A 24,939-nucleotide genomic window follows, 5' to 3' on the forward strand; every position below is an offset into this window, starting at 1 on the left:
TTATTGTTCCCCTTTTTATTGAATAAAAATTGTATAACTCATTGTCATTTTTTTGTACATACTAATAATTAATAAAATATATTCATGACATGCAGGGTGCATGACTGTACATTGAAGCCAATCTTGAATTGTACGAATCAAAAACTGTTAAAATGGTGAAGCAAAATATCACTTTCGGTGTGATTTATTAAATTATACCCGGAATTAAAAATATTATAAATGTTATTAAAAAAAAAATTTGCGAGCTCATCCGGTAGAATGTATTTCTCAAACGTCACGTCCGGTTTTTCTTCCTTTCTCCGAGTTTCCATCCGCTGTGGAGCCGCGTGACCAAACACTCCCAAGTAATTTCCCTTATTTAGATACTTTACCACCTAGTTCAACTTGTTTAGTATTAATTTCGTGCAATGTAGACTGTGAGTTACACCGCAGGACTCTGTAGTAGGAGAATAAACTGCCAGATATGCGGACTACTCGTTGTCGAGACCCGAGCTAGTCTGTTAGCTTTGCTGGCTAATTAGCTTGTTTTCTACTGTGGGTGTCAGACACATTGTTTACAAAATGTAAACTTTCATTGAAAATCATTGCAGCAATGTTCATAGCATGCATTGACTGTCTTTTAATGCAGTGCACGTTAGGCTTCAGCTGTCTGACTTGATAGTGGCGGCCTTAGTTGGAAACTAAAGGAATACTTCTAAGACCTCAATCCCACCAACATGTCTTCCTATGAGGAAGCAGTGCCTGGGGACTCTGGTGGGCTATCTTATTTCTGGGGCTGAGGTTGCCAAGGTAGTTAAAAAGCTCCTCTGTGGCAAGGCCCCAGGGGTGGATGAGATCCGCTCGGAGTTCCTTAAGGCTCTGGATGCTGTGGGGCTGTCTTGGTTGACAAGACTCTGCAGCATTGCGCGGACATCGGGGGCGGTACCTCTGGATTGGCAGACTGGCGTGGTGGTTCCTCTCTTTAAGAAGGGGGACCGGAGGGTGTGTTCCAACTCTCGTGGGATCACAATCCTCAGCCTTCCCGGTAAGGTCTATTCAGGTGTACTGGAGAGGAGGGTACACCTGATAGTCGAACCTCGGATTCAGAAGGAACAGTGTGGTTTACGTCCTGGTCGTGGAACTGTGGAGCAGCTCTATACTCTCGGCAGGTTCTTGAGGGTGCATGGGAGTTTGCCCAACCAGTCTACATGTGCTTTGTGGACTTGGAGAAGGCAATCGACCGTGTCCCTCGGGAATTCCTGTGGGAAGTGCTCAAACAGTATGGGGTATGGGACTGTTTTATTGTGGCGGTCCGCTCCCTGTACGATCAGTGTCAGAGCTTGGTCCGCATTGCCGGTAGTAAGTCGAACAGATTTCCAGTGAAGGTTGGACTCCGCCAAGGCTGCCCTTTGTCACCGATTCTGTTCATAACTTTTATGGACAGAATTTCTAGGCGCAGTCTAGGTGTTGAGGGGTTCCGGTTTGGTGGCCGCGGGATTAGGTCTCTGCTTTTTGCAGATGATGTGGTCCTGATGGCTTCATCTGGCCGGGATCTTCACCTCTCACTGGATCGGTTCGCAGCTGAGTGTGAAGCAACCGGAATGAGAATCAGCACGTCCGAGTCCATGGTTCTCGCCCAGAAAAGGGTGGAATGCCATCCCCGGGTTGGGGAGGAAACCCTGCCCCAAGTAGGGGAGTTCAAGTACCTAGGAGTCTCGTTCACGAGTGAGGGAAGAGTGGATCGTGAGATTGACAGGCGGATCGGTGCGGCGTCTTCAGTAATGCGGACGTTGAACCGATCCGTTGTGGTGAAGAAGGAGCTGAGCCGGAAGGCAAAGCTCTCAATTTACCGGTCAATCTATGTACCCATCCTAACCTATGGTCATGAGCTTTGGGTCATGACCGAAAGGATAAGATCACGGGTACAAGCGGCCGAAATGAGTTTCCTCCGCCGTGTGGCGGGGCTCTCCCTTAGAGACAGGGTGAGAAGCTCTGTCATCCGGGAGGAACTTAAAGTAAAGCCGCTGCTCCTCCACATTGAGAGGAGCCAGATGAAGTGGTTCGGGCATATGGTCAGGATGCCACCCGAACGCCTCCCTAGGGAGGTGTTTAGGGCACGTCCAACCGGTAGGAGGCCACGGGGAAGACCCAGGACACGTTGGGAAGACTATGTCTCCCGGCTGGCCTGGGAACGCCTCGGGATCCCCCGGGAAGAGCTAGACGAAGTGGCTGGGGAGAGGGAAGTCTGGACTTCCTTCCTTAGGCTGCTGCCCCCGCGACCCGACCTCGGCTAAGCGGAAGAAGATGGATGGAAGGAAGTCTGCAGCTTATTTTAACGTTTAGTTTTTTTTACAACATTTACATACAAGCATCCATCTTCTTCCGCGGAGAAAACTCATTTCTGCTGCTTGTACCCGTTATCTTATCCTTTCAGTCATGACCCAAAGCTCATGACCAAATAATAATAATCAAAACAAGTACAGAAACAGTTCAGAACAGCGCCAGGGGGTTGTAAACTCAGTAAAACAACTAAAGAAGAATGCAAAAAATATATATATATATATATGTTTGTGCGTGTAACGCCATAGGCTCACACAAGTTCTCTAAATAATTCAAATTTGGAGCACCACATGATAGTTTTCTCAGCTTTTTGGTTGTTAGAGGTAGAAAGTGTTTTAAAGTAAAGTTCAAATTATTTTGAAGGCACAAAAAACAGGTCGGGTATTGAGAAACTTACATTTATGAATATAAAACTTAGCCAATAATATGAGGTTGCAAAGGTAAAATTCCCTTTCAATGTTTTTCCTCATACTGTGTAAAACCAAATGGCACATCTTTAAAACAAAGCACAAATTTGTCGTGAATATTGTCCAGGATGAAACGACAGATGCCCTGCCTTAGTGATCGAGTGCTTTCACAAGTCCAGAACAGGTGGTAAACAGTCTCTGGACGTATTATTTTTAACTCTTTAACACAGTTGTTTTACGTTAAAGTTGTATTTGATGGAGATTCATGGTTGACAGTTATTTGTATTTACAAAGCCTATATCACCTGTCAGACTGCACTTTAATCGAGCTGAATATTTTTTCATTTAATCAGTCTTGAAAGACGAAACTTTACTTATTGGTCTAAGGTCTTACAAGACTATATTTGTCGTGTCAGATGAAGGAGTCCATGATGAACCAGGAGAAGCTTGCCAAACTGCAGGCGCAAGTCCGCATAGGTGGTAAGGTGGGTAGGGCTACAAGCTGGACCTGTTGAATTCTGGCACCTTCCAACCATTGACTGTTAAAACAGGCATGTTGTTGTTGCAGGGATCAGCCCGTAGAAAGAAGAAGGTTGTGCACAGAACAGCGACAGCAGATGACAAGAAGCTGCAGTTCTCCCTCAAGAAGCTGGGAGTCAACAACATCTCTGGCATTGAGGAGGTATTTTTAACTGGATCACGCTACTGGTATATCTCATGAAGTCCAAGAGCTGTATTGAACAATGTTATTACCAGGTCGGTCTTAGTTACGAAGTTCCAATCAGGGGTTTATGCTGCCAATTCTTATACTGATCATCTATGAGAGAGATCGGACGATATTGATACGGACCACGTGTATACTATCTACTGTATTTTTCGGACTATAAGTTGCAGTTTTTTTCATAGTTTGGCCGGGGGTGCGACATATACCCTGGAGCGACATATGTGTGAAATTATTAACACATTACCATAAAATATCAAATAATATTATTTATCTAATTCGCGGAAGAGACGAAGAAAATGTAGAAAACGACAAGAGGAAGCGGTGCATACCTTTGGAGTTGGCAGAGTTGTTTAGAAGCGACATCAAGGAAGAAGATTTCATCGAATTTATCGATTAGGAGTGACAGATTGTTTGGTAAACGTACAGCCTGTTCTATATGTTATAGTTATTTGAATGACTCTTACCATAATATGTTACGTTAACATACCAGTAGTGCTGGGCGATATATCGCTAAAAACGATATATCGCAGATTTGTCTCTGTGTGATATAGAAAATGACTATATCGTAATATTCGATTATATGTTCTCACACTGTTGCTTTTAGCTGCGGGCATTACATTAGTGGCGTTTCTCACTCCTTCTCGTCTCCTTCTCACAGACGGAAAACAAGCCCGCCTTCTTACATACGTCACATACTCTCGCGAGTCTAGCGTCATACGCTCTCGCCGACCAGAGAGGTAGCAGCATGGCTAACGTTAGCTGAGGCACGTCGTGCAAACGGAGCGGAGCTTGTGACAATACAAGAGAGAAAAAGGTGTGAAACTAATCACAAATGGAGGAAGAACAAATAATGCCCAAAATAAAGAGCAGGGGATCCATCATCTGGCGGTGGTTTGGCTTTAAGAGGGAAGATATTCAGCAGACAACAGCAATATGCAAAGTATATAGCAGAAGTGTTACTACAAAAAGGTAGCAACACTATTACTTTGTTCTTTCATTAAAAAAGTCACCCGTGAGAGAATGAAAGGTATTTAATAAATACAGTTTTGGTCAATTGACTTAGTTGTGATTTCCCTCTCTGCATGAAAGTTTAAAAGTAGCATATATTAATGCAGTATGAAGAAGAACGTTTTAAAGGCCTACTGAAATGTTATTTTCTTATTTAAACGGGGATAGCAGGTCCATTCTATGTGTCATACTTGATTATTTTGCGATATTGCCATATTTTTGCTGAAAGGATTTAGTAGAGAACATCGACGATAAAGTTCACAACTTTTGGTCGCTAATAAAAAAGCCTTGCCTTTACCGGAAGTAGCAGACAATGTGCGTGTGACGTCATGGGTTGTAGGGCTCTTCACATCCTCACATTGTTTACAATCATAACCAGCAGCAGCTAGAGCTATTCGGACCGAGGAAGCACAATTTCCCCTTTAATTTGAGCGAGGATGAAATATTCGTGGATGAGAAAATTTAGAGTGAAGGACTAGGGGGAAAAAAAAGGCGATTGCAGTGGGAGCGATTCAGATGTTTTTAGACACATTTACTAGGATAATTCTGGGAAATCCCTTATCTGCCTATTGTGTTGCTAGTGTTTTAGTGAGTTAAATAGTACCTGAAAGTCTGAGAGGTGTGGCCACAGGTGTGTTGACGCCAGAGTCTCTGAGGGAAGTCACGGTGGCTGCAGCAGGACAGAAGCTCCGCTGATCTCCGGTAAGAGCCGACTTATTACCACAATTTTCTCACCGAAAACTGCAGGTTGACATGTAGTCGGGATCCATGTTCGCTTGACCGCTCTGATTCATAGTAAAGCTTCACCTCTGGGAATTTTAAACAAGGAAACACTGTGTGTTTGTGTGGCTAAAGGCTAAAAGCTTCCCAACTCTGTCTTTCTACTTTGACTTCTCCGTTATTTATTGAACAAATTGCAAAAGATTCAGGAACACAGATGTCCAGTTTACTGTTTAGTTATGCGATTAAAGTAGACTACCTATAGCTTGGATCGGGCTGGAAAATAATGTTCGCTACAACCTGAGACGCCAAACGCACGTGTCGTCATACGCGTCATCATACCGCAACGTTTTCAACACAACACTTCGCAGGAAATTTAAAATTGCAATTTAGTAAACTAAAAAGGCCGTATTGGCATGTGTTGCAATGTTAATATTTTATCATTGATATATAAACTATTAGACTGCGTGGTCGGTAGTTGTGGGTTTCAGTAGGCCTTCAATGTAGACACAAATAATCATCATACTGCTGTGATTATGGATTATATGGATTAGATTTATATCGCGGTTTTCTATTGTTAGATACTCAAAGCGCTCACAGTGAAGTGGGAACCCATCATTCATTCACACCTGGTGGTGGTAAGCTACATCAGTAGCCACAGCTGCCCTGGGGTAGACTGACGGAAGCGTGGCTGCCAGTTTGCGCCTACGGCCCCTCCAACCACCACCAATCATTCATTCATCATTCATTCACCAGTGTGAGCGGCACCGGGGGCAAGGGTGAAGTGTCCTGCCCAAGGACACAACGGCAGCGATTTGGATGTCAATAGCTGGGAAGCGAACCTGCAACCCTCAGGTTTCTGGCACAGCTGCTCTACCCACTACGCCATGCCGCCCCAATTATATGCATCAAGTGTTCATTCAAGGCTAAGGCAAAATATTGTAATATGTATTGTATATCGCTATATGGCATAAAAATATTGCGATATTAATAAAAAAAAATATCGCCCAGCCCTACATACCAGGCACTAGAGATGCGCGGTTTGCGGTCTCACCGCTGGTCGGGCGGGTGACATGACGAAAAAATAGATTTTAATTAGATTCGGGCGGGTGGCGGTTGAACCATTCGGAAATGTTTGATGTACATGATTCAGGGATCGGTATCCTTTACCAGTCAAAGAGCCATTTAGGACCCGTGTCACAAAGAGAAGAAGACAATAGGAGACGCAAACATTCTCTAGAATGACTGCCGGCTGTCCCCCAGTTAATAAGTATCAGGGCGTGCTATGAAGCCATTGGCTTTGCCGCCTTCTACAGCATGTACGATCTGCTTGTCAGTCCAGTAACATGTTGTGTTTGGCTTCCGCAGACACACGCACACGACTGCAAGGCATACTGGGTGATACAGAGTACACTAATTGTTGTGATATAAACAATTTTAACACTCTCAGTAATATGCGCCACGCTGTGAAGCCACACCAAACCAGAATGACAAACACATTTCGGGAGAACATCCTCCCAGCAACACAACATAAACGCAACACAACAAATACCCAGAATCCTTTGCATCCATCACAATCCTGACTATTTTATAGACCCCGCTAGCAGCAAACCCCCGCCACCCTTTTATTGTCATTCAAATTAGAACTTTACAGTACAAATTTAAAAAAATGTTGCATTATATAGGTTGATATCAGTAATTATTGATATTTTTCATAACAGATGGAAAATATGGACCAGGAGAAAAATGTATTAAACGTTAACATTTTTATTTCAAGTGTAACCTTCCTCTTGATTATAATCCCCTCAGCTATCAAGGCGAATAGGAATGGTCAACACAACCATGGAAAACACTTAATGTAAACAAATGAATATAAAAAAGTTATAAAATCACAATAAACATTTAAGTCAAAAGCGCTTTGGTCTACTTATAAAAGGGGTAAAAAAACGCTATACAAGCACAACCATTTAACAATAACTTCTTTAAATTAAGGTCCAAAAAAGGAATATGTAAGAAATGCTTAATAAAGTGTAACAAAATAGTGTGAAATGTGTGAAAAGGTAAACATTGAGAAACTGAGAAGAGTATTTTTTTGCAGGTTTACTGCCAGGAAGTTCCACACATTTAATTGGGTCTGTTATTCTTATTCAAATATGGAAATTGGTTTACATTATGCAGTAATTAACATTGACTATTATTGGACGCAATTATTATTTTAAACTAACACATTTTGTTATTTTAATAATACCGTCCTGCACTTTAGTTACTACCTGTTGTTTCTGTACATCAGAAAAGGGAACAGACATGGGTTGAAAAGAAAAGACGGGCGCGGCGAAGGACTACGGTTCGTTTAAAAAAGTGCAAAAAACCGGCATACTGTGGAGCTGACTTTTCATGTTTTATCGACAATTTATTCGGTCTCTGTAATACTTATTTTTAAATTCTCTTCTCGCTCCGTGCAGAGAATCAACAGCGAGATGGCACGACCAAATTTGATAGTTGATACTATTAAGCGATTGGCTAGTTAGCTTGTCCCTCTCCACTTCACTGACCTGCACAATGGTCAAACAGTGCAGTACTTGTGTTGCTCGACACTGACACCTGCTGGATCTTAGACATAATTGCAGGCAACCTAGTTGAGAGACCCAACTGACATATTTACATCTTTTTAAAATCCTCTGTGGTGTTGTGGCAAGGTGTTAGTTTATAACACACATGATAGGTTCGGTTCTCTGGAATTTTTGGCATTAATAATAATAATAATAATAACAATGGATTCGATTTATATCGCGCTTTTCTATAGTTAGATACTCGAAGCGCTCACAGAGAAGTGGGAACCCATCATTCATTCACACCTGGTGGTGGTAAGCTACATATGTAGCACCAGCTGCCCTGGGGTACACTGACGGAAGCGTGGCTGCCAGTTTGCACCTACGGCCTCTCCGACCACCACCAATCATTCACTCATCATTCATTCACCAGTGTGAGCGGCACCGGGGGCAAAGGTGAAGTGTGCGATTTTGGATGTCAACAGGTGGGAAGCGAACCTGCAATCCTCAGGTTTCTGGCACGGCCGCTCTACCCACTATGACCCCATTAAGCTTTTTTAATGCAAGTTCGATTTCCATCCATCCGTCATCTTCCGCTTATCCGCGGTCGGGTTGCGGGGGCAACAGCCTAAGCAGGGAAACCCAGACTTCCCTCTCCCCAGCCACTTCGTCTAGCTCTTCCCGGGGGATCCCGAGGCGTTCCCAGGCCAGCCGGGAGACATAGTCTTCCCAACGTGTCCTGGGTCTTCCCCGTGGCCTCCTACCGGTTGGACGTGCCCTCAACACTTCCCTAGGGAGGCGTTCGGGTGGCATCCTGACCAGATGCCCGAACCACCTCATCTGGCTCCTCTCGATGTGAAGGAGCAGCGGCTTTACTTTGAGTTCCTCCCGGATGGCAAAGCTTCTCACCCTATCTCTAAGGGAGAGACCCGCCACACGGCGGAGGAAACTCATTTCGGCCGCTTGTACCCGTGATCTTATTCTTTCGGTCATGACCCAAAGCTCATGACCATAGGTGAGGATGGGAACGTAGATCGACCGGTAAATTGAGAGCTTTGCCTTCCGGCTCAGCTCCTTCTTCACCACAACGGATCGGTACAACGTCCGCATTACTGAAAACGCCGTACCGATCCGCCTGTCGATCTCACGATCCACTCTTCCCTCACTCGTGAACAAGACTCCTAGGTATTTGAACTCCTCCACTTGTGGCAGGGTCTCCTCCCCAACCCGTAGATGGCATTCCACCCTTTTCCAGGCGAAAGTTCGATTTATATCTATCAAATCCTGCGATGAGCTGGCGACTTTTCCAGGGTGTACACTGCCTTCTGCCCAAATGCTTCTTAGATATGCTCCAGCGCCCCCCGGGATCCCGAAGGGGACAAGCGGTATAAAATGGATGGAAATACTTCTCTAGACATCATCAAAACCCTTTTTTGTTGGAGAAAATATGATAGTTGGAGAACCTACAGCAGTTACAGCAGTGGAATTTTCAAATTATGCTATATATTAGCAGTAATGCTACTTTTGACAAATTACAGTTGTCTGTTCGACATATCCCCACTTGAAGCCAAACCACCGGCAGACGATGGAGCCCCTGCTGTCTTCTTGGGAATTCTTTTGTTACCATATTCACACTTTCTTCCTCTCGTATTACCACCAGCACGGCTCCACTAGCATTACAGTTAAAGTTACCCATGCTTTCTACCTCTCTGCTCTGTGAGAGCATATACGTATGAGAGGAATGACGTGACAGTATGTGACGTATGTAAGAAGGTGCGCTTGCTGTCTGTGAGAAGGAGAGACAACAGAGTGAGAAAAGCCTGGAGTGTAATGCCTACAGCTAAAAGCAACCGCGTGAGAACGTATACTCGAAAATCACGATATAGTCATTTTCAATATCGCACAGAAACAAACCCGCGATATATCGAGTGTATCAATATATCGCCCAACCCTACTTTAAACGAATGATCAATTGAAAAAATAATTTGAATTGTGATACAGTATATGAGGCGGAAAATGAGTGCTATAGGAGCAAACTATGAAACAAAAATGAATACTGTTTTTGTAGATAGAAAGACCATTCCCTTTTCTGTCTTGCTCCATACCATAGTGCAGTGGTTCTCAAATGGGGGTACTTGAAGGTATGCCAAGGGGTACGTGAGATTTTTTAAAAATAGCAACAATTCAAAAATTCTTAATAAATATATTTATTGAATAATACTTAACAAAATATGAATGTAAGTTCATAAACTGTGAAAATAAATGCAACAATACAATATTCAGTGTTGACAGCTAGATTTGTTGTGGACATGTTCCATGAATATTGATGTTAAAGATTTATTTTTTTTTGTGAAGAAATGTTTAGAATTAAGTTCATGAATCCAGATGGATCTCTATTACAATCCCCAAAGAGAGCTCTTTAAGTTGATGATTACTTCTATGTTTAGAAATCTTTATTTATAATTGAATCACTTGTTTATTTTTCAACTACCGTAGTTTTTAGTTATTTTTATTTATTTTTTTCTGAATATTTCAAGAAAGACTACTACAAATGAGCAATATTTTGCACTGTTATACAATTTAATGAATGACATAGTGCTGTATTTTACTTCATCTCTTTTTTTCAACCAAAAATGCTTCGCCCTGATTAGGGGGTACTTGAATTAAAAAAATGTTCACGGGGGTACATCACTGAAAAAAGGTTGAGAACCACTGCCATAGTGGATTGAAAAAAATTATTGTGTTTCAAAAGCTCAGTATTTAAAAAAATAAAATAAAACTCATATCTCTCCACATGCAGTAAATATCACATTTGTATCGGTCATTTGACGTTTTCTTGAAGCGAGTTTCATACATGCACCATCATCCGCGGTCAAGTTTGACGATCCTTCTGGTAGGGGGGTATCCCTTTATGGAGGATGCCTGTGCGTGACTTTGTTTAACGTGGGGAGACTGGTGCACAGACAGTCACCACACAATATCTGACAGATCCAGGTCAGGGTCCAGTGGCGTGGAGTTCAAGATGACTGGGGACCCTTTTCTGCTGCAGCCTTCATCCACCATCCCAACCATTGTGACGCTCCATAGGGTTTGCAATCATCCTCTGCCTGTTTCACCGTTGAGGTCTGGGGTGGCGAATTTGGGAGAGTGGCCGTGCCAGCAATCTGAGGGTTACTGGTTCAATCCCCACCTTCTACCATCTTAGTCACGTCTGTTGTGTCCTTGAGCCAGACACTTCACCATTGCTCCTGATGGGTCCTGGATAGAGTTTTGCATGGCAGCTCCCGCCATCAGTATGTGAATGAATGGGTGGATGTGGAAATAGTGTCAAAGTGCTTTGAATTCCTTTAAAAAAAAAAAAAAGGTAGAAAAGCGCTATACAAGTACAACCCATTTACCATTTTCCGTCTTCAAAATGACAGTGCTACATGTTAGGGTTTCTCCTTAATGTAGAGGCTTCATTTTAGCCACCACACCTAACAAAATAAAGTAATATAATCCATCCATCCATCCATTTTCTACCGCTTATTCCCTTTTGGGGTCGCGGGTGGCGCTGGCGCCTATCCCAGCAACAATCGGGCGGAAGGCGGGGTACACCCTGGACAAGTCGCCACCTTATCGCAGGGCCAACACAGATAGACAACGTTCACACTCATATTCACACACTAGGGCCAATTTAGTGTTGCCAATCAACCTATCCCCAGGTGCATGTCTTTGGAAGTGGCAGGAAGCCGGAGTACCCGGAGGGAACCCACACATTTACGGGGAGGACATGCAAACTGCACACCGAAAGATCCCGAGCCCGGGATTGAACCCTGACTACTCAGGACCTTCGTATTGTGAGGCAGACGCACTAACCCCTCTGCCACCGTGAAGCCTAAGATGACATATACATCCAAAATTATAGATATGCCTGTACGAATGAGTAATGTCAAACACACAGACAGATTAAGTATCATATACATTTACATTTGGATTTAACAGAGAAAACACTGCGCCCCACTTTAGCAAGTAACATGCACAGAAAGAGGTAACTCCCTCTCATAGATGCATACACAATGGTGGAATGCCAACTTGAATGTCCTTAGAGAATGTAAAAGGGACTTCCATGATATGAGAAGGTGATTGTCCTCTGATGATTGCTACCTGTACACTGACTGAAAAGATGTGATTGTATAAGGCAGTGGTCCCCAACCACCGGGCCGCGGCCCGATTGGTACCGAGCCGCAGAAGAATTTTCTATTTTTTATTTTTTATTAAATCAACTTCCATCCATCCATTTTCTACCGCTTATTCCCTTTCGGGGTCGCGGGAGGCGCTGGCGCCTATCTCAGCTACAATCGGGCGGAAGGCGGGGTACACCCTGGACAAGTCGCCACCTCATCGCAGGGCCAACACAGATAGACAGACAACATTCACACTCACATTCACACACTAGGGCCAATTTTTAGTGTTGCCAATCAACCTATCCCCAGGTGCATGTCTTTGGAGGTGGGAGGAAGCCGGAGTACCCGGAGGGAACCCACGCATTCACGGGGAGAACACATAAAAAACACAATATACACTTACAAATAGTGCACCAACCGCAAAAAACTCCCCTTTTCATGACAAAAACGTCCCTTTTTCATGACAAAGAAGAAAAAAGAAAAAAAAAAGATTCGTTTACTTGCCGATTCGTCTTTTGTAATCGAGACGTAGCTTATATTTCGCCGTAGTTGATTGGTCAATATGTTCCTTGTGACCAATCAGGACATCTGTTATGAATGATGACGTCACCGCCATTTTCCAAATGTAAACGATGTCGGTTCTCGAGAGAAAGGACGCTTCACGAGTAAAAGAAATTGATAAACATGTCAAAAATAAGTTTCGATGGGACTGGATGGAAAGGGAAATCACTTATACTGTTGGGAAGAAGGAAGTTACGACTTTGTTCGGCGATTTTATTCGGAAAATCGATCGTCCCGGAATGGTTTTGTGCACGTGGTGTCATGATAATATTGACTATGGATCACAAGGTTTCAAGGCTTTGGAAGTACATGCGAAACGGCAAAAACATATGAAACAACTTAAAGCAAGAAAAACAAACTTTCTCACTAGCTGGTACTTTTTGATGTCAACCGAAAGTGAGCAAACCTTACGGACTTCATCCTTTGTTTACATCGACAACTGCCGTAGACATCGAGAGGAAAGATCCACCCAAACAACCCACTTCAGTTGCAGACTGGGTAGTTAATAATGAAGTAAGCTAAAAAAAACATTTGCTTGCGAAATACGCATGTTTGTTTTAAATATTAACCAATTATTGCTTTGAGAAATATAAATGGGTTTTTCTAAAAATAAAAAGCCACGTGAAAATTTATTATGAAATTACAGAAATTCAAAGAGTCGCATTATTGATTCAAGTTAACAATTTATTTGAAATACATTTGCATATCACACTATTTTGTAATATTAAGTTCTTATGTAGTCTCTAGAAACTATATTGTCAGTGGTGTAACAATCTTGAAGGTAAATATTTTCACACTTGTTTCATGCAATATGTCAGTGTCTTCACATTATTATTGTATCCTATTTGCAAATATGAGTAAACACATGATGTAAATATTAGTGACTAAATACTGTTGGGACTGAACCATATACAGTGATTCATTGGGATAATTGGGGTATGTATGTTCTATTAATGATGTTTTCATGTCTTTTAACACTAAAATATTTTCTTCAAATGGTGCCGTCTTTGTTCATTTTAGCATGTTAAATTTGTGAAAAACCAGGAGCTTCGGGGAGCGTTGCCCCCCTTGTTCCCCCACTAGACCCCCGAAATTTTTTTTCAGTCTTTTTCATTGTGATCAAATCACATGCCTGTTTTAATGCAACATACTTTTTATTTTTACTTAACTGCTTTTGCGAATTAAAAACGCTACTTTTATGTAAATACATTGAGTTTCGTTCCAATCGTTACAAATATTTATATCACAATTATTCATAATCTGTTAAGGCATTCAAAGGCAGCCTGGCATTCTGCTTTGCACATAACAAGCCGTTGGCGAGGGACTGTTTATGTACGTCAACCGAGCACAAAATTAAAGCTGAAATAAATCAGTATTTTTTATGTTATAAAATAGAAACCTACCCTTTTATAGTGTGAGAATAATCCCAAAGAGGGACAAGCGGTAGAAAATGGATGGATGGGTATATGAGGCATCGACTCTTTGTAAAAGCAAGATCCTTTTCCTTTGTGATCACCAATTGTAATTTTCCTTTCTCCATGTAACTATTCCTGTAGGTGAATATGTTCACAAACCAGGGCACAGTGATCCACTTCAACAACCCAAAGGTGCAAGCTTCCCTGGCGGCCAACACCTTCACCATCACAGGCCACGCTGAGAACAAACAGCTCACAGAAATGCTCCCGGGAATCTTAAACCAGCTGGGAGCAGACAGTCTGACCAGCCTAAGGAGATTAGCGGAGACTCTGCCCAAGCCAAGTAGGAACAATGCTGTGAGACCACCATTGGTATGTGTCTTGTTCACCACTCATTTGCACCCTTTCTTTCTTCCGTAGCTGGGGAGAGCAAAGTCTCCATGTTTGCTACAGAAGAAGAGGAGGATGATGAAGTACCTGGTGAGCAATGGCGTCCTGCAACTTATACCATAATTACAAACCTTCGTGACTATTCTCTCATATACTTTCAGATCTTGTCGAGAACTTTGACGAAGCTTCAAAGAACGAGGCCAACTAAATAGACCCCAACAAACACTTTGTCGGCTCTTAAATTGCCTCATGTTATATTTGTCCATCGTATTTGTAAACGTTTCTATAAAGCTCTGCATCATTTGACAGTAAAACTATTTTTATTCAGATTAATGTGTAAACAGTGTTTGCTTTACAATGCCAACAACACAGTCAACATGTTCTAGTGAAATTAATCAAATAATAAAGATTACATTTAAATCCATTACTGTACTTGTATTTTCCTTTTGTAGCATGAGGTTATGATATATAAACTAAGCATGCACCTTTGGAATTTTTTGTAATGACCTTTCACATTGAAAACTCACACAATTCCTTTTAGACAACCTAAAGAAAGGTGGGATATTGCCACAGCAGTGCATGATAACAGTTTACCCACTTTTAGTCAGTGCTGCCTACACATATCACCTGAACAAATTGTTGACTGTGTGAAAGGGGTCATTGTCATGAGAGGGATTAGTGGGCCTTGAGGGTGACACATTAAAAAAATCATTTATTCTGATGCAAAGTCGGAGTGGAGTGTACCAAGAGAGCTTCTGATCTATGGAATTTAATCTGAATATCTTAAAACCACAAAGAAAAATGTCAAGTATTCAAAGCACATTACTCATCCACACTTTGTAATGTCCAGCACTGAAAAGCAGTCTCCACTGGATGCTAAATGGCCACAAACAAGACTATTAACCTATTTCCACATCCCTTCCAGCACACAATCACATTATATTAGACCAAAAATATGTTCTTGCTGACAACTTCATTGGTATTACCAGCATTCATTGGAATGAAATAAATTACTGTATGCAGCTACATATGTTCATGAGGTTCAAATGGTCGCAAAGCATGTTAACATTGTCAATGGTGGATGAAAAAAAAGTATGGTATCGCCCCGCAGGAAGCAATAGTACACTATGAAACTATTTTTTGTGACAGGAACTTGAGACGTGCGTCACAAGTTCCTGTCACGTGCAAGAGGAGGACTTGTTCTGTCATTGATGACATTTGCCTAACAAATTGGGGTTGCCCAAAACATGACTGAGTATGGGAAATGATGTACTCCACTCCATTGCTACTATATTTGCATACTACATGTACAGTATGTAATGTTTGTGTTCAAAATGAGGTTCAATGTTGGCTAGATTTTTATTTTGACGTGAAGTATAAGGTTTTGCACATGGCCATAATTTTTTTAATTGTTTGGCCTGTGTAAACTGCCACAAATAATAGGTTTAATCTGTAAGAGGTTTCCTGGTCCAAAATATACCACATCATGTATCAAACATGAGCGTGTATGGCTGCTAATTGAAAGTTTATAGATGATGCGACTTCTGACCTATGTATGATTTTGCGAGACCAACCAAACAGAGTATATAAAACACTGGTTGACATTACAGCTGGAGAGAAAAATGTCCAACGTATTTGTTTGCCTGAAATGACTTAACAGTAGTACATTTATTTGGCCTTCCAACCTTTCTGGGGCCGTAACTGTGGTTCTAGATTGTTCCCTCTCCTGGGCGAGTCGTTCCTGCTGAACCCAGTTATGGCCCATCTTCTTAGTTGCATTCTTCACTTCAAATCATTGTGTATATATATATATATATATGTTCCCAGGGGATCCAGAGGTGTTCCCAGGGGATCCAGAGGTGTTCCCAGGGGATCCCGAGGCGTTCCCAGGCCAGCTGGGAGAGATAGTCTTCCCAACGTGTCCTGGGTCTTCCCCGTGGCCTCCTACCGGTCGGACGTGCCCGAAACACCTCCCAAGGGAGGCGTTCGGGTGGCATCCTGACCAGATGCCCGAACCACCTCATCTGGCTCCTCTCGATGTGGAGGAGCAGCGGCTTTACTTTGAGCTCCTCTCGGATGGCTGAGCTTCTCACCCCATCTCTAAGGTAGAGCCCCGTCACCCGGCGGAGGAAACTAATTTCGGCCGCTTGTACCCGTGATCTTGTCCTCTCGGCCAAGACCCAAAGCTCATGACCATAGGTGAGGATGGGAACTTAGATCGACCAGTAAATTGAGAGCTTTGCCTTCCGGCTCAGCTCCTTCTTCACAACGGATCGATACAGCGTCCGCATTACTGAAGACGCCGCACCGATCCACCTGTCGATCTCATGATCCACTGTTCCCTCACTCGTGAACAAGACTCCGAGGTACTTGAACTCCTCCACTTGGGGCAAGATCTCCTCCTCAACCCGGAGATGGCACTCCACCTTTTTCCGGGCGAGAACCATTGACTCGGACTTGAAGGTGCTGATTCTCATCCCAGTCGCTTCACACTCGGCTGCAAACCGATCCAGTTGAGAGCTGAAGATCCTGGCCAGATGAAGCCATTAGGACCACATCATCTGCAAATAACAGAGATCTAATCTTGCAGCCACCAAACCAGATGCCCTCAACGCCCTGACTGCGCCTAGAAATCCTGTCTATGAAAGTTATGAACAGAATCGGTGACAAAGGGCAGCCTTGGCGGAGTCCGACCCTCACTGGAAACGGGTCCGACTTACTACCGGCAATGAGGACCAAGCTCTGACACTGATCGTACAGGGAGCGGACCGCCACAACAAGACAGTCCATCACCCCATACTCTCTGAGCACTCCCCACAGGACTTCCATGGGGTACACGGTCGAATGCCTTCTCCAAGTCCACAAAGCACATGTAGACTAGTTGGGCAAACTCCCATGCACCCTCAAGGACCCTGCCGAGAGTATAGAGCTGGTCCACAGTTTCTCGACCAGGACGAAAACCACACTGTTCGTCATGAATCCGAGGTTTGACTATCCGGCGTAGCCTCCTCTGCAGTACACCTGAATAGACCTTACCGGGAAGGCTGAGGAGTGTGATCCCACGATAGTTGGAACACACCCTCCTGTTCCCCTTCTTAAAGAGAGGAGCCACCATCCCGGTCTGCCAATCCAGAGGTACCGCCCCCAATGTCCACGCGATGTTGCAGAGTCTTGTCAACAAAGACAGCCCCACAGGGCCTTGCCACCGAGGAGATTTTTAACTACCTCGGCAACTTCAGCCCCAGAAATAGGAGAGCCCACCACAGATTCCCCAGGCACTGCTTCCTCATAGGCAGACGTGCTGGTAAGATTGAGGAGGTCTTCGAAGTATTCCCTCTACCGATCCACAACATCCTCAGTCGAGGTCAGCAGAACACCATCCCCACCATACACGGTGTTGACAATGCACTGCTCCCTTTCCTGAGGCGGCGGATGGTGGTCCAGAATCGCTTCGAAGCTGTCCGGAAGTCGTTTTCCATGGCTTCCCCGAACTCCTCCCATGTCTGAGTTTTTGCATCCGCGACTGCTGTAGCCACACACCGCTTTGGCCTGTCGGTAAACGTCTGCTGCCTCCGGAGTCCTATGAGCCAAAAGAGCCCGATAGGACTCTTTCTTCAGCTTGACGGCATCCCTCACCACTGGTGTCCACCAGCGGGTTCTAGGATTACCGCCACGACAGGCACCAACCCCCTTGCGGCCACAGCTCCGATTGGCCGACAATAGAGATACGGAACATCGTCCACTCGGACTCAATGTCCAGCACCTCCCTTGTGACATGTTCAAAGTTCTTTCGGAGGTGGGAATTGAAACTCTCTCTGACAGGAGACTCTGTCAGGCGTTCCCAGCAAACCCTCACAATGCGTTTGTGAGGGTTTGCTGGGATCTACCCCAGTCTGCTGACATGCCAGCAGAGTAGTAGATTTAAAAAAAAAAAAAAAAAAGCTTTTATAATTGTAAAGGACGATATTTTATCAACTGATTGCAATAATGTAAATTTGTTTTAACTATTAAAGGAACCAAAAATATTACTTATTTTATCTTTGTGAAAATATCGGACACAGTGTGTTGTCAAGCTTATGAGATGCGATGCAAGTGTAAGCCACTGTGAAACTATTGTTTTTTTTTATTTTTTAATGTCAGTGAGGGATTTTTAAGCACTGCTATGCTGAAATTATAACTAATATTGATACTGTTGATAATATTCTTTTTTTTTTCACTACTTTTGGTTTGTTCTGTGTCGTGTTTGTGCCTCTCAATTGCTCAGTTTATTGCAGTTCTGAGTGTTGCTGGGTCAGGTTTGATTTTGGAATTGGATTGCATTGTTATACAGAATCGTTTCGAATCGGAAAAATATTGTTTTTGAATCGAGAATTGAATCGAAAAAATCGATATATTATCGAATCGTGACCCCAAGATACTATATTGAATCGAATCGTGGGACACCCAAAGATTCACAGCCCTAGTATATATATAAGGATTAATGGTATGGCTGTGTATTGTTTTGTTGAATTGATTAAAAAAAAAAAAAATCAATTTTTTAAAAATGAGAATCGATTCTGAATCGCACAACCTGAGGATCGCGATTCAAATTCGAATTGATTTCTTCCCACACTTCTAATACATATATATATATATATATATATATATATACAGCTGAGATAGGCGCCAGCGCCCCCCGCAACCCCGAAAGGGAATAAGCGGTAGAAAATGGATGGATGGATATACAATATGCATATATATATATATATATATATATATATATATATATACAATATGCATATATACATATCCATACATAATATATTTACAATCAATTTTTTTTTCCTAAGCTGCAAAAAAATATAAAAATTTTCTTTAAAAACTGACAGCTTAGTCACCAGAATTTTACAGTAAAAGCAGTGGGTTTTTTACAGCATATAAATATATGAAATGGAAAAACAATACCACTGATTTAGTGGTAAAATTCAAGCAACAGAGCTGGTAGTTTCTTTTTTTTAACATAAAATCTTGTTTTAATGTTGTTGTTTTTTTGATTTTAGTGTCTGACTGTGTATCGAAAAAAACAGCACCAAAGTTGATTTTACCGTAAAAAAAACATAAAATCTATTGTAAATTTTACGTTTTACAATTTGATTGATAATTTTTTTGAAATCATAAGTCAAGCAGATATTTAAGTACAGTTATTTTTGCACAAAAAAATGTTTTGGACTACATGATGAATACAATATTTAGATTTTGATAATATTGAATTAAAAAAAATGTGACTACATGCAGTACATGATTTTTAATGTCAAAGGGAAATAATAAATACATTTAGTAAGAAAAGATTAAGCATTTCACAAGCCACATAAAATAATGTGAAAGGCCCGATTTGGCCCCCGGACACCTGTGGTATACATCAACGAAGTTAATGTAAAGTACTTACTATTATAGAGTACATCACAAACGTGAGTATACTCATTATTTATCCTCAAGGGACAATATTGTTGAAATCAAACTTGGGTACACTTTAGAGTGGTCAGCATACAGCTTTTATAGCAATAATATAGATGTACTATCCACTAAAACTGTTATTGTCTAAGTTGCTGGCATGTGAGTACACCTTGAATGTTTGAATTATGTCCAAAGTGTTAATATATTAATTATATTCCTTTTAGGTTTGGAATTCACCAGATCTGTACAGGCTTTTAAATGGAATCCTCTTCCATGATGACATCACCGGTTGAGATGGCGGTGTGTTTTTGTTGTTGTTTTTTTTTTAAACTTCCAAGTGGCTCAATTTCTCAAGGGAGGGGTCATGCTCTGCCTCACAATGTCACAGAATATGTTGGGATTCATGTTTCCTAAATGAACCGCAGCCCACTAGAACTGGCAGCACTCATGCAGCCAGAAATATCTCGCCAGCTATGCTATTTAGACAGTAATGGTTGTCTATTGACTCATTTTCACTGGGTAGTGAATCTGTACAAGCTGAACCAAGTTGGATTTTTATTTTATTGTACCTTGGTATCGGGATCTTTCTGTGTGGAGTTTGCATGTCCTCCCCGTGAATGCATGGGTTCCCACCGGGTACTCCGGCTTCCTCCGACTTCCAAAGACCTGCACCTGGGGATAGGTTGATTGGCAACACTAAATTGGCCCTAGTGTGTGAATGTGTGTGTGAATGTTGTCTGTCTATCTGTGTTGGCCCTGCGATGAGGTGGCGACTTGTCCAGGGTGTACCCCGCCTTCTGCCCGATTGTAGCTGAGATAGGCGCCAGCGCCCCCCGCGACCCCAAAAGGGAATAAGCGGTAGAAAATGGATGGATGGATGTACCTTGTGAGATATACAGTGGGGCAAAAAAAGTATTTAGTCGGCCACCGATTGTGCAAGTTCTCCCACTTAAAATGATGACAGAGGTCTGTAATTTTCATCATAGGTACACTTCAACTGTGAGAGACAGAATGTGGCAAAAAAAATCCAGGAATTCACATTGTAGGAATTTTAAAGAATTTATTTGTAAATTATGGTGGAAAATAAGTATTTGGTTAACTATTCAAAGCTCTCACTGATGGAAGGAGGTTTTGGCTCAAAATCTCACGATACATGGCCCCATTCATTCTTTCCTTAACACGGATCAATCGTCCTGTCCCCTTAGCAGAAAAACAGCCCCAAAGCATGATGTCTCCACCCCCATGCTTCACAGTAGGTATGGTGTTCTTGGAATGCAACTCAGTATTCTTCTTCCTCCAAACATGACGAGTTGAGTTTATACCAAAATGGATACATGGATGATACAGCAGAGGATTGGGAGGATGTCATGTGGTCAGATGAAACCAAAATATAACTTTTTGGTATAAACTGAACTCGTCGTGTTTGGAGGAAGAAGAATACTGAGTTGCATCCCAAGAACACCATACCTACTGTGAAGCACGGGGGTGGAAACATCATACTTTGGGGCTGTTTTTCTGCTAAGGGGACAGGACGATTGATCCGTGTTAAGGAAAGAATGAATGGGGCCATGTATCGTGAGATTTTGAGCCAAAACCTTTTTCCATCAGTGAGAGCTTTGAATGGTTGACCAAATACTTATTTTCCACCATAATTTACAAATAAATTCTTTAAAATTCCTACAATGTGAATTCCTGGATTTTTTTTTCATATTCCGTCTTTCACAGTTGAAGTGTACCTATGATGAAAATTACAGACCTCTTTCATCATTTTAAGTGGGAGAACTTGTACAATCGGTGGCTGACTAAATACTTTTCTGCCCCACTGTACTAATTAAAATGCTTAATGAATTTAAAGTCCGACCCGTTCACAGTGAGGGTTTGACCTTTGTCACTGATTCTGTTCATAACCTTTCTGGACGGTATAGTCCAGCGCAGTCAGGGCATTAGGATAATTTCGTTTGGTGACTTCAGGATTGGGTCTCTTGTTTTTTTACAGAAGATCTTCAGCTCTCACTTTTGGGGTACCAAATGTAAAAGTAAAGTCACACTTTTTCTAGCAGATGAGATTTAACTCACTTTTCTCAAATGTTGCTAGTTTTCATCACATTTAGGTTGAAATCAAATGTTGACTCAAAATATTATATCCGTATATTAAATCTAAACCTAAATTATAAATCTAAGTGTTAAATGTGAACAGTAAATGTTGAATCTAAACCTAAATGACAAATCTAAATGTGAACACTAAATGTTAAATGTGAACACTAAATGTTGAATGTAAACCTAAATGTTAAATCTAAACCTAAATTTTACATCTAAACCTAAATTTTTAAATCCAAACCTAAATCTTAAATCTAAACCTAAATGTTCAATCTAAACCTAAATGTTGAATACATCCATCCATCCATCCATTTCTACCGCTTATTCCCTTTTGGGGTCGCGGGGGGCGCTGGCGCCTACCTCAGCTACAATCAGGCGGAAGGCGGCGTACACCCTGGACAAGTCGCCATCTCATCGCAGGGCTAAATTTTAAATCCAAACCTAAATTTTAAATCTAAACCTAAATTTTAAATCTAAACCTAAATCTTAAATCTAAACTTAAATGTTCAATCTAAACCTAAATGTTGAATCCATCCATTTCTACCGCTTATTCTCTTTTGGGGTCACGGGGGGCGCTGGCGCCTATCTCAGCTACAATCAGGCGGAAGGCGGCGTACACCCTGGACATGTCGCCACCTCATCGTAGGGCTAAATTTTAAATCTAAACCTAAATTTTAAATCTAAACCTAAATTTTAAATCTAAACCTAAATCTTAAATCTAAACCTAAATGTTCAATCTAAACCTAAATGTTGAATCCATCCATCCAGCCATCCATTTCCTACCGCTTATTCCCTTTTGGGGTCGCGGGGGGCGCTGGCGCCTATCTCAGCTACAATCAGGCGGAAGGCGGCGTACACCCTGGACAAGTCGCCACCTCATTGCAGGGCTAAATGTTGAATATAAACCTACATTTTAAATCTAAACCTAAATCTTGAATCTAAATGTGAGCGATTAATCTCTCGCCAAGTGTAAAGATAAATATTTCTAGGATGTCAAAATTCCATCAATCCGACACCTATCAGCCGCCACAATCAGACACTCAAACACAACAACGCTGCACTTCCACGTTTGACAATTAATGGAATTGATTTGTACACCGAGGGATGCAGTGTGTTGGAATTCACCTATTTGTATTTGTACATTATCTTGCCAAAAGTATTTGGCCACCCATCCAAATGATCAGAATCAGGTGTATAAAATCCAGCACTTCGGCATGGAGACTGTACAAAAATTTGTGAAAGAATGGGCCACTTTCAGTGATTTCCAGCGTGAAACTGTCACAGTCGTGAAATTTCCTCACTACTAAATCAACTGTCGGCTTCATTATAAGAAAATGGAAGGGTTTTTGAACAACAGCAACTCAGCCACAAAGTGGTAGGCCATGTACACTGATGGCAGAGATGGGTCGCCGGATGCTGTAGCACAGTGGTTCTCAACCTTTTTTCAGTGATGTACCCCCAGTGAAGATTTTTTTAATTCAAGTACCCCCTAATCAGAGCAAAGCATTTTTGGTTGGAAAAAAAAGAGATAAAGAAGTAAAATACAGCACTATGTCATCAGTTTCTGATTTATTAAATTGTATAACAGTGCAAAATATTGCTCATTTGCAGTGGTCTTTCTTGAACTATTTGGAGAAAAAGATATAAAAATAACTAAAAACTTGTTGAAAAATAAACAAGTGTTTCAATTATAAATAAAGATTTCTACACATAGAAGTAATCATCAACTTAAAGTGCCCTCTTTGGGGATTGTAATGGAGATCCTTCTGGATTCATGAACTTAATTCTAAACATTTCTTCACAAAAAATGAATCTTTAACGTCAATATTTATGGAATATGTCCACAAAAAATGAATCTTTAACATCAATATTTATGAAACATGTCCACAAAAAATCGAACTGTCAACAATGAAGATTGCATTGTTACATTTATTTTCACAGTTTATGAATTTACATTCATATTTTTTTGAAGTATTATTCAATAAATATATTTATAAAGGATTTTTGAATTGTTGCTATTTTTAGAATATTATAAAAAAAATCTCACGTACCCCTTGGCATACCTTCAAGTACCCCCATTTGAGAACCACTGCTATAGCGCATAGTGCAAAAAAGTCGCCGACTTTCTGCACAGTCAGTTGCTACAGAGCTCCAAATTTCATGTGATATTCCAATTAGCCCACGTACAGTACGCAGAGAGCTTTATGAATGGGTTTCCATGGCCGAGCAGGTGAATCTAAGCCATGGGTGTCAAACTCTGGCCCGCCGTGTATTTTCATTTGGCCCTTGAGGCAATATCAAATTAACAAATTACCCGCCGGTATTACATAGCGGCGGTGACGCTGTAACACCGCATTCACCTCTAATACTCATACTTGCTACCCCCACCCATTCTCCCAAATTTCTCCCGATTCCCACCTGGACAACAATATTGAGGGCGTGCCTTAAAGGCACTGCCTCAAGTGTCCTCTAAAACCTTTCGTCACGTCCGCTTTTCCTACATAGAAACAGCGTGCCGGCCTAGTCACATGATATATGTGGCTTTTACACAGACACACACGCTAGTGCAATGCAAGCTTGGTCAACAGCTATACAGGTCTCACTGAGGGTTGCCGTATAAACGACTTTAAGACTGTTACAAATATGCGCCACACTGTGAACCAACACTAAACGAGAATGACAAGCAAATTTCGGGAGAGCATCCGCACTGTAACACAACATAAACACAAGAGAACAAATACACAGAACCCCTTGCAGTACTACCTTTTCCTGGACGCTACAATACAAACATTTATTATTAGCCTGTGGGAAAAGTTTATTTTGATATTTACCCGAGAAGGCTGCAAATAGAAAAGAGGCATTCAATTTCTATTTAAATTTGATTTGATATACCATTGCTATTTTTAAATTATTAGTATTATTTGAAACTCGATTTTGCACGTCACTATAAAGTTATATAAGTGTCACTTGTTCAATATTCAATGCAAAACTTGTTTGGGTCCCTATTAAAAGGTTAATTTGTTCAACCTTAGCCCGCGGCTTTGTTCAGTTTGAAATTTTGGCCCACTCTGTATTTGAGTTTGACACCCCTGATCTAAACCATACAGCACCAAGTCCAATGCAAAGCGTGGGATGCAGTGGTGTAAAGCAT

At 41.8% G+C, this 24,939-nt stretch overlaps 1 protein-coding gene across 1 annotated transcript; it reads left to right on the forward strand.

Moving 5' to 3' along the window:
- The first annotated feature begins 247 nt into the window (after window positions 1-247).
- LOC133551484 (transcription factor BTF3-like) lies at window positions 248-14,682 on the forward strand. The gene is made up of 6 exons (XM_061898226.1): window positions 248-344; window positions 3,142-3,210; window positions 3,294-3,407; window positions 14,010-14,211; window positions 14,289-14,348; window positions 14,420-14,682. The coding sequence occupies exons 2-6, from the start codon at window positions 3,142-3,144 to the stop codon at window positions 14,464-14,466; spliced, it is 492 nt and encodes a 163-aa protein (XP_061754210.1). The 5' UTR covers window positions 248-344; the 3' UTR covers window positions 14,467-14,682.
- The last annotated feature ends 10,257 nt before the right edge of the window (window positions 14,683-24,939 follow it).

This window comes from Nerophis ophidion, linkage group LG01 (assembly GCF_033978795.1).
Source record: "Nerophis ophidion isolate RoL-2023_Sa linkage group LG01, RoL_Noph_v1.0, whole genome shotgun sequence".
Lineage (NCBI taxonomy): Eukaryota > Metazoa > Chordata > Actinopteri > Syngnathiformes > Syngnathidae > Nerophis > Nerophis ophidion.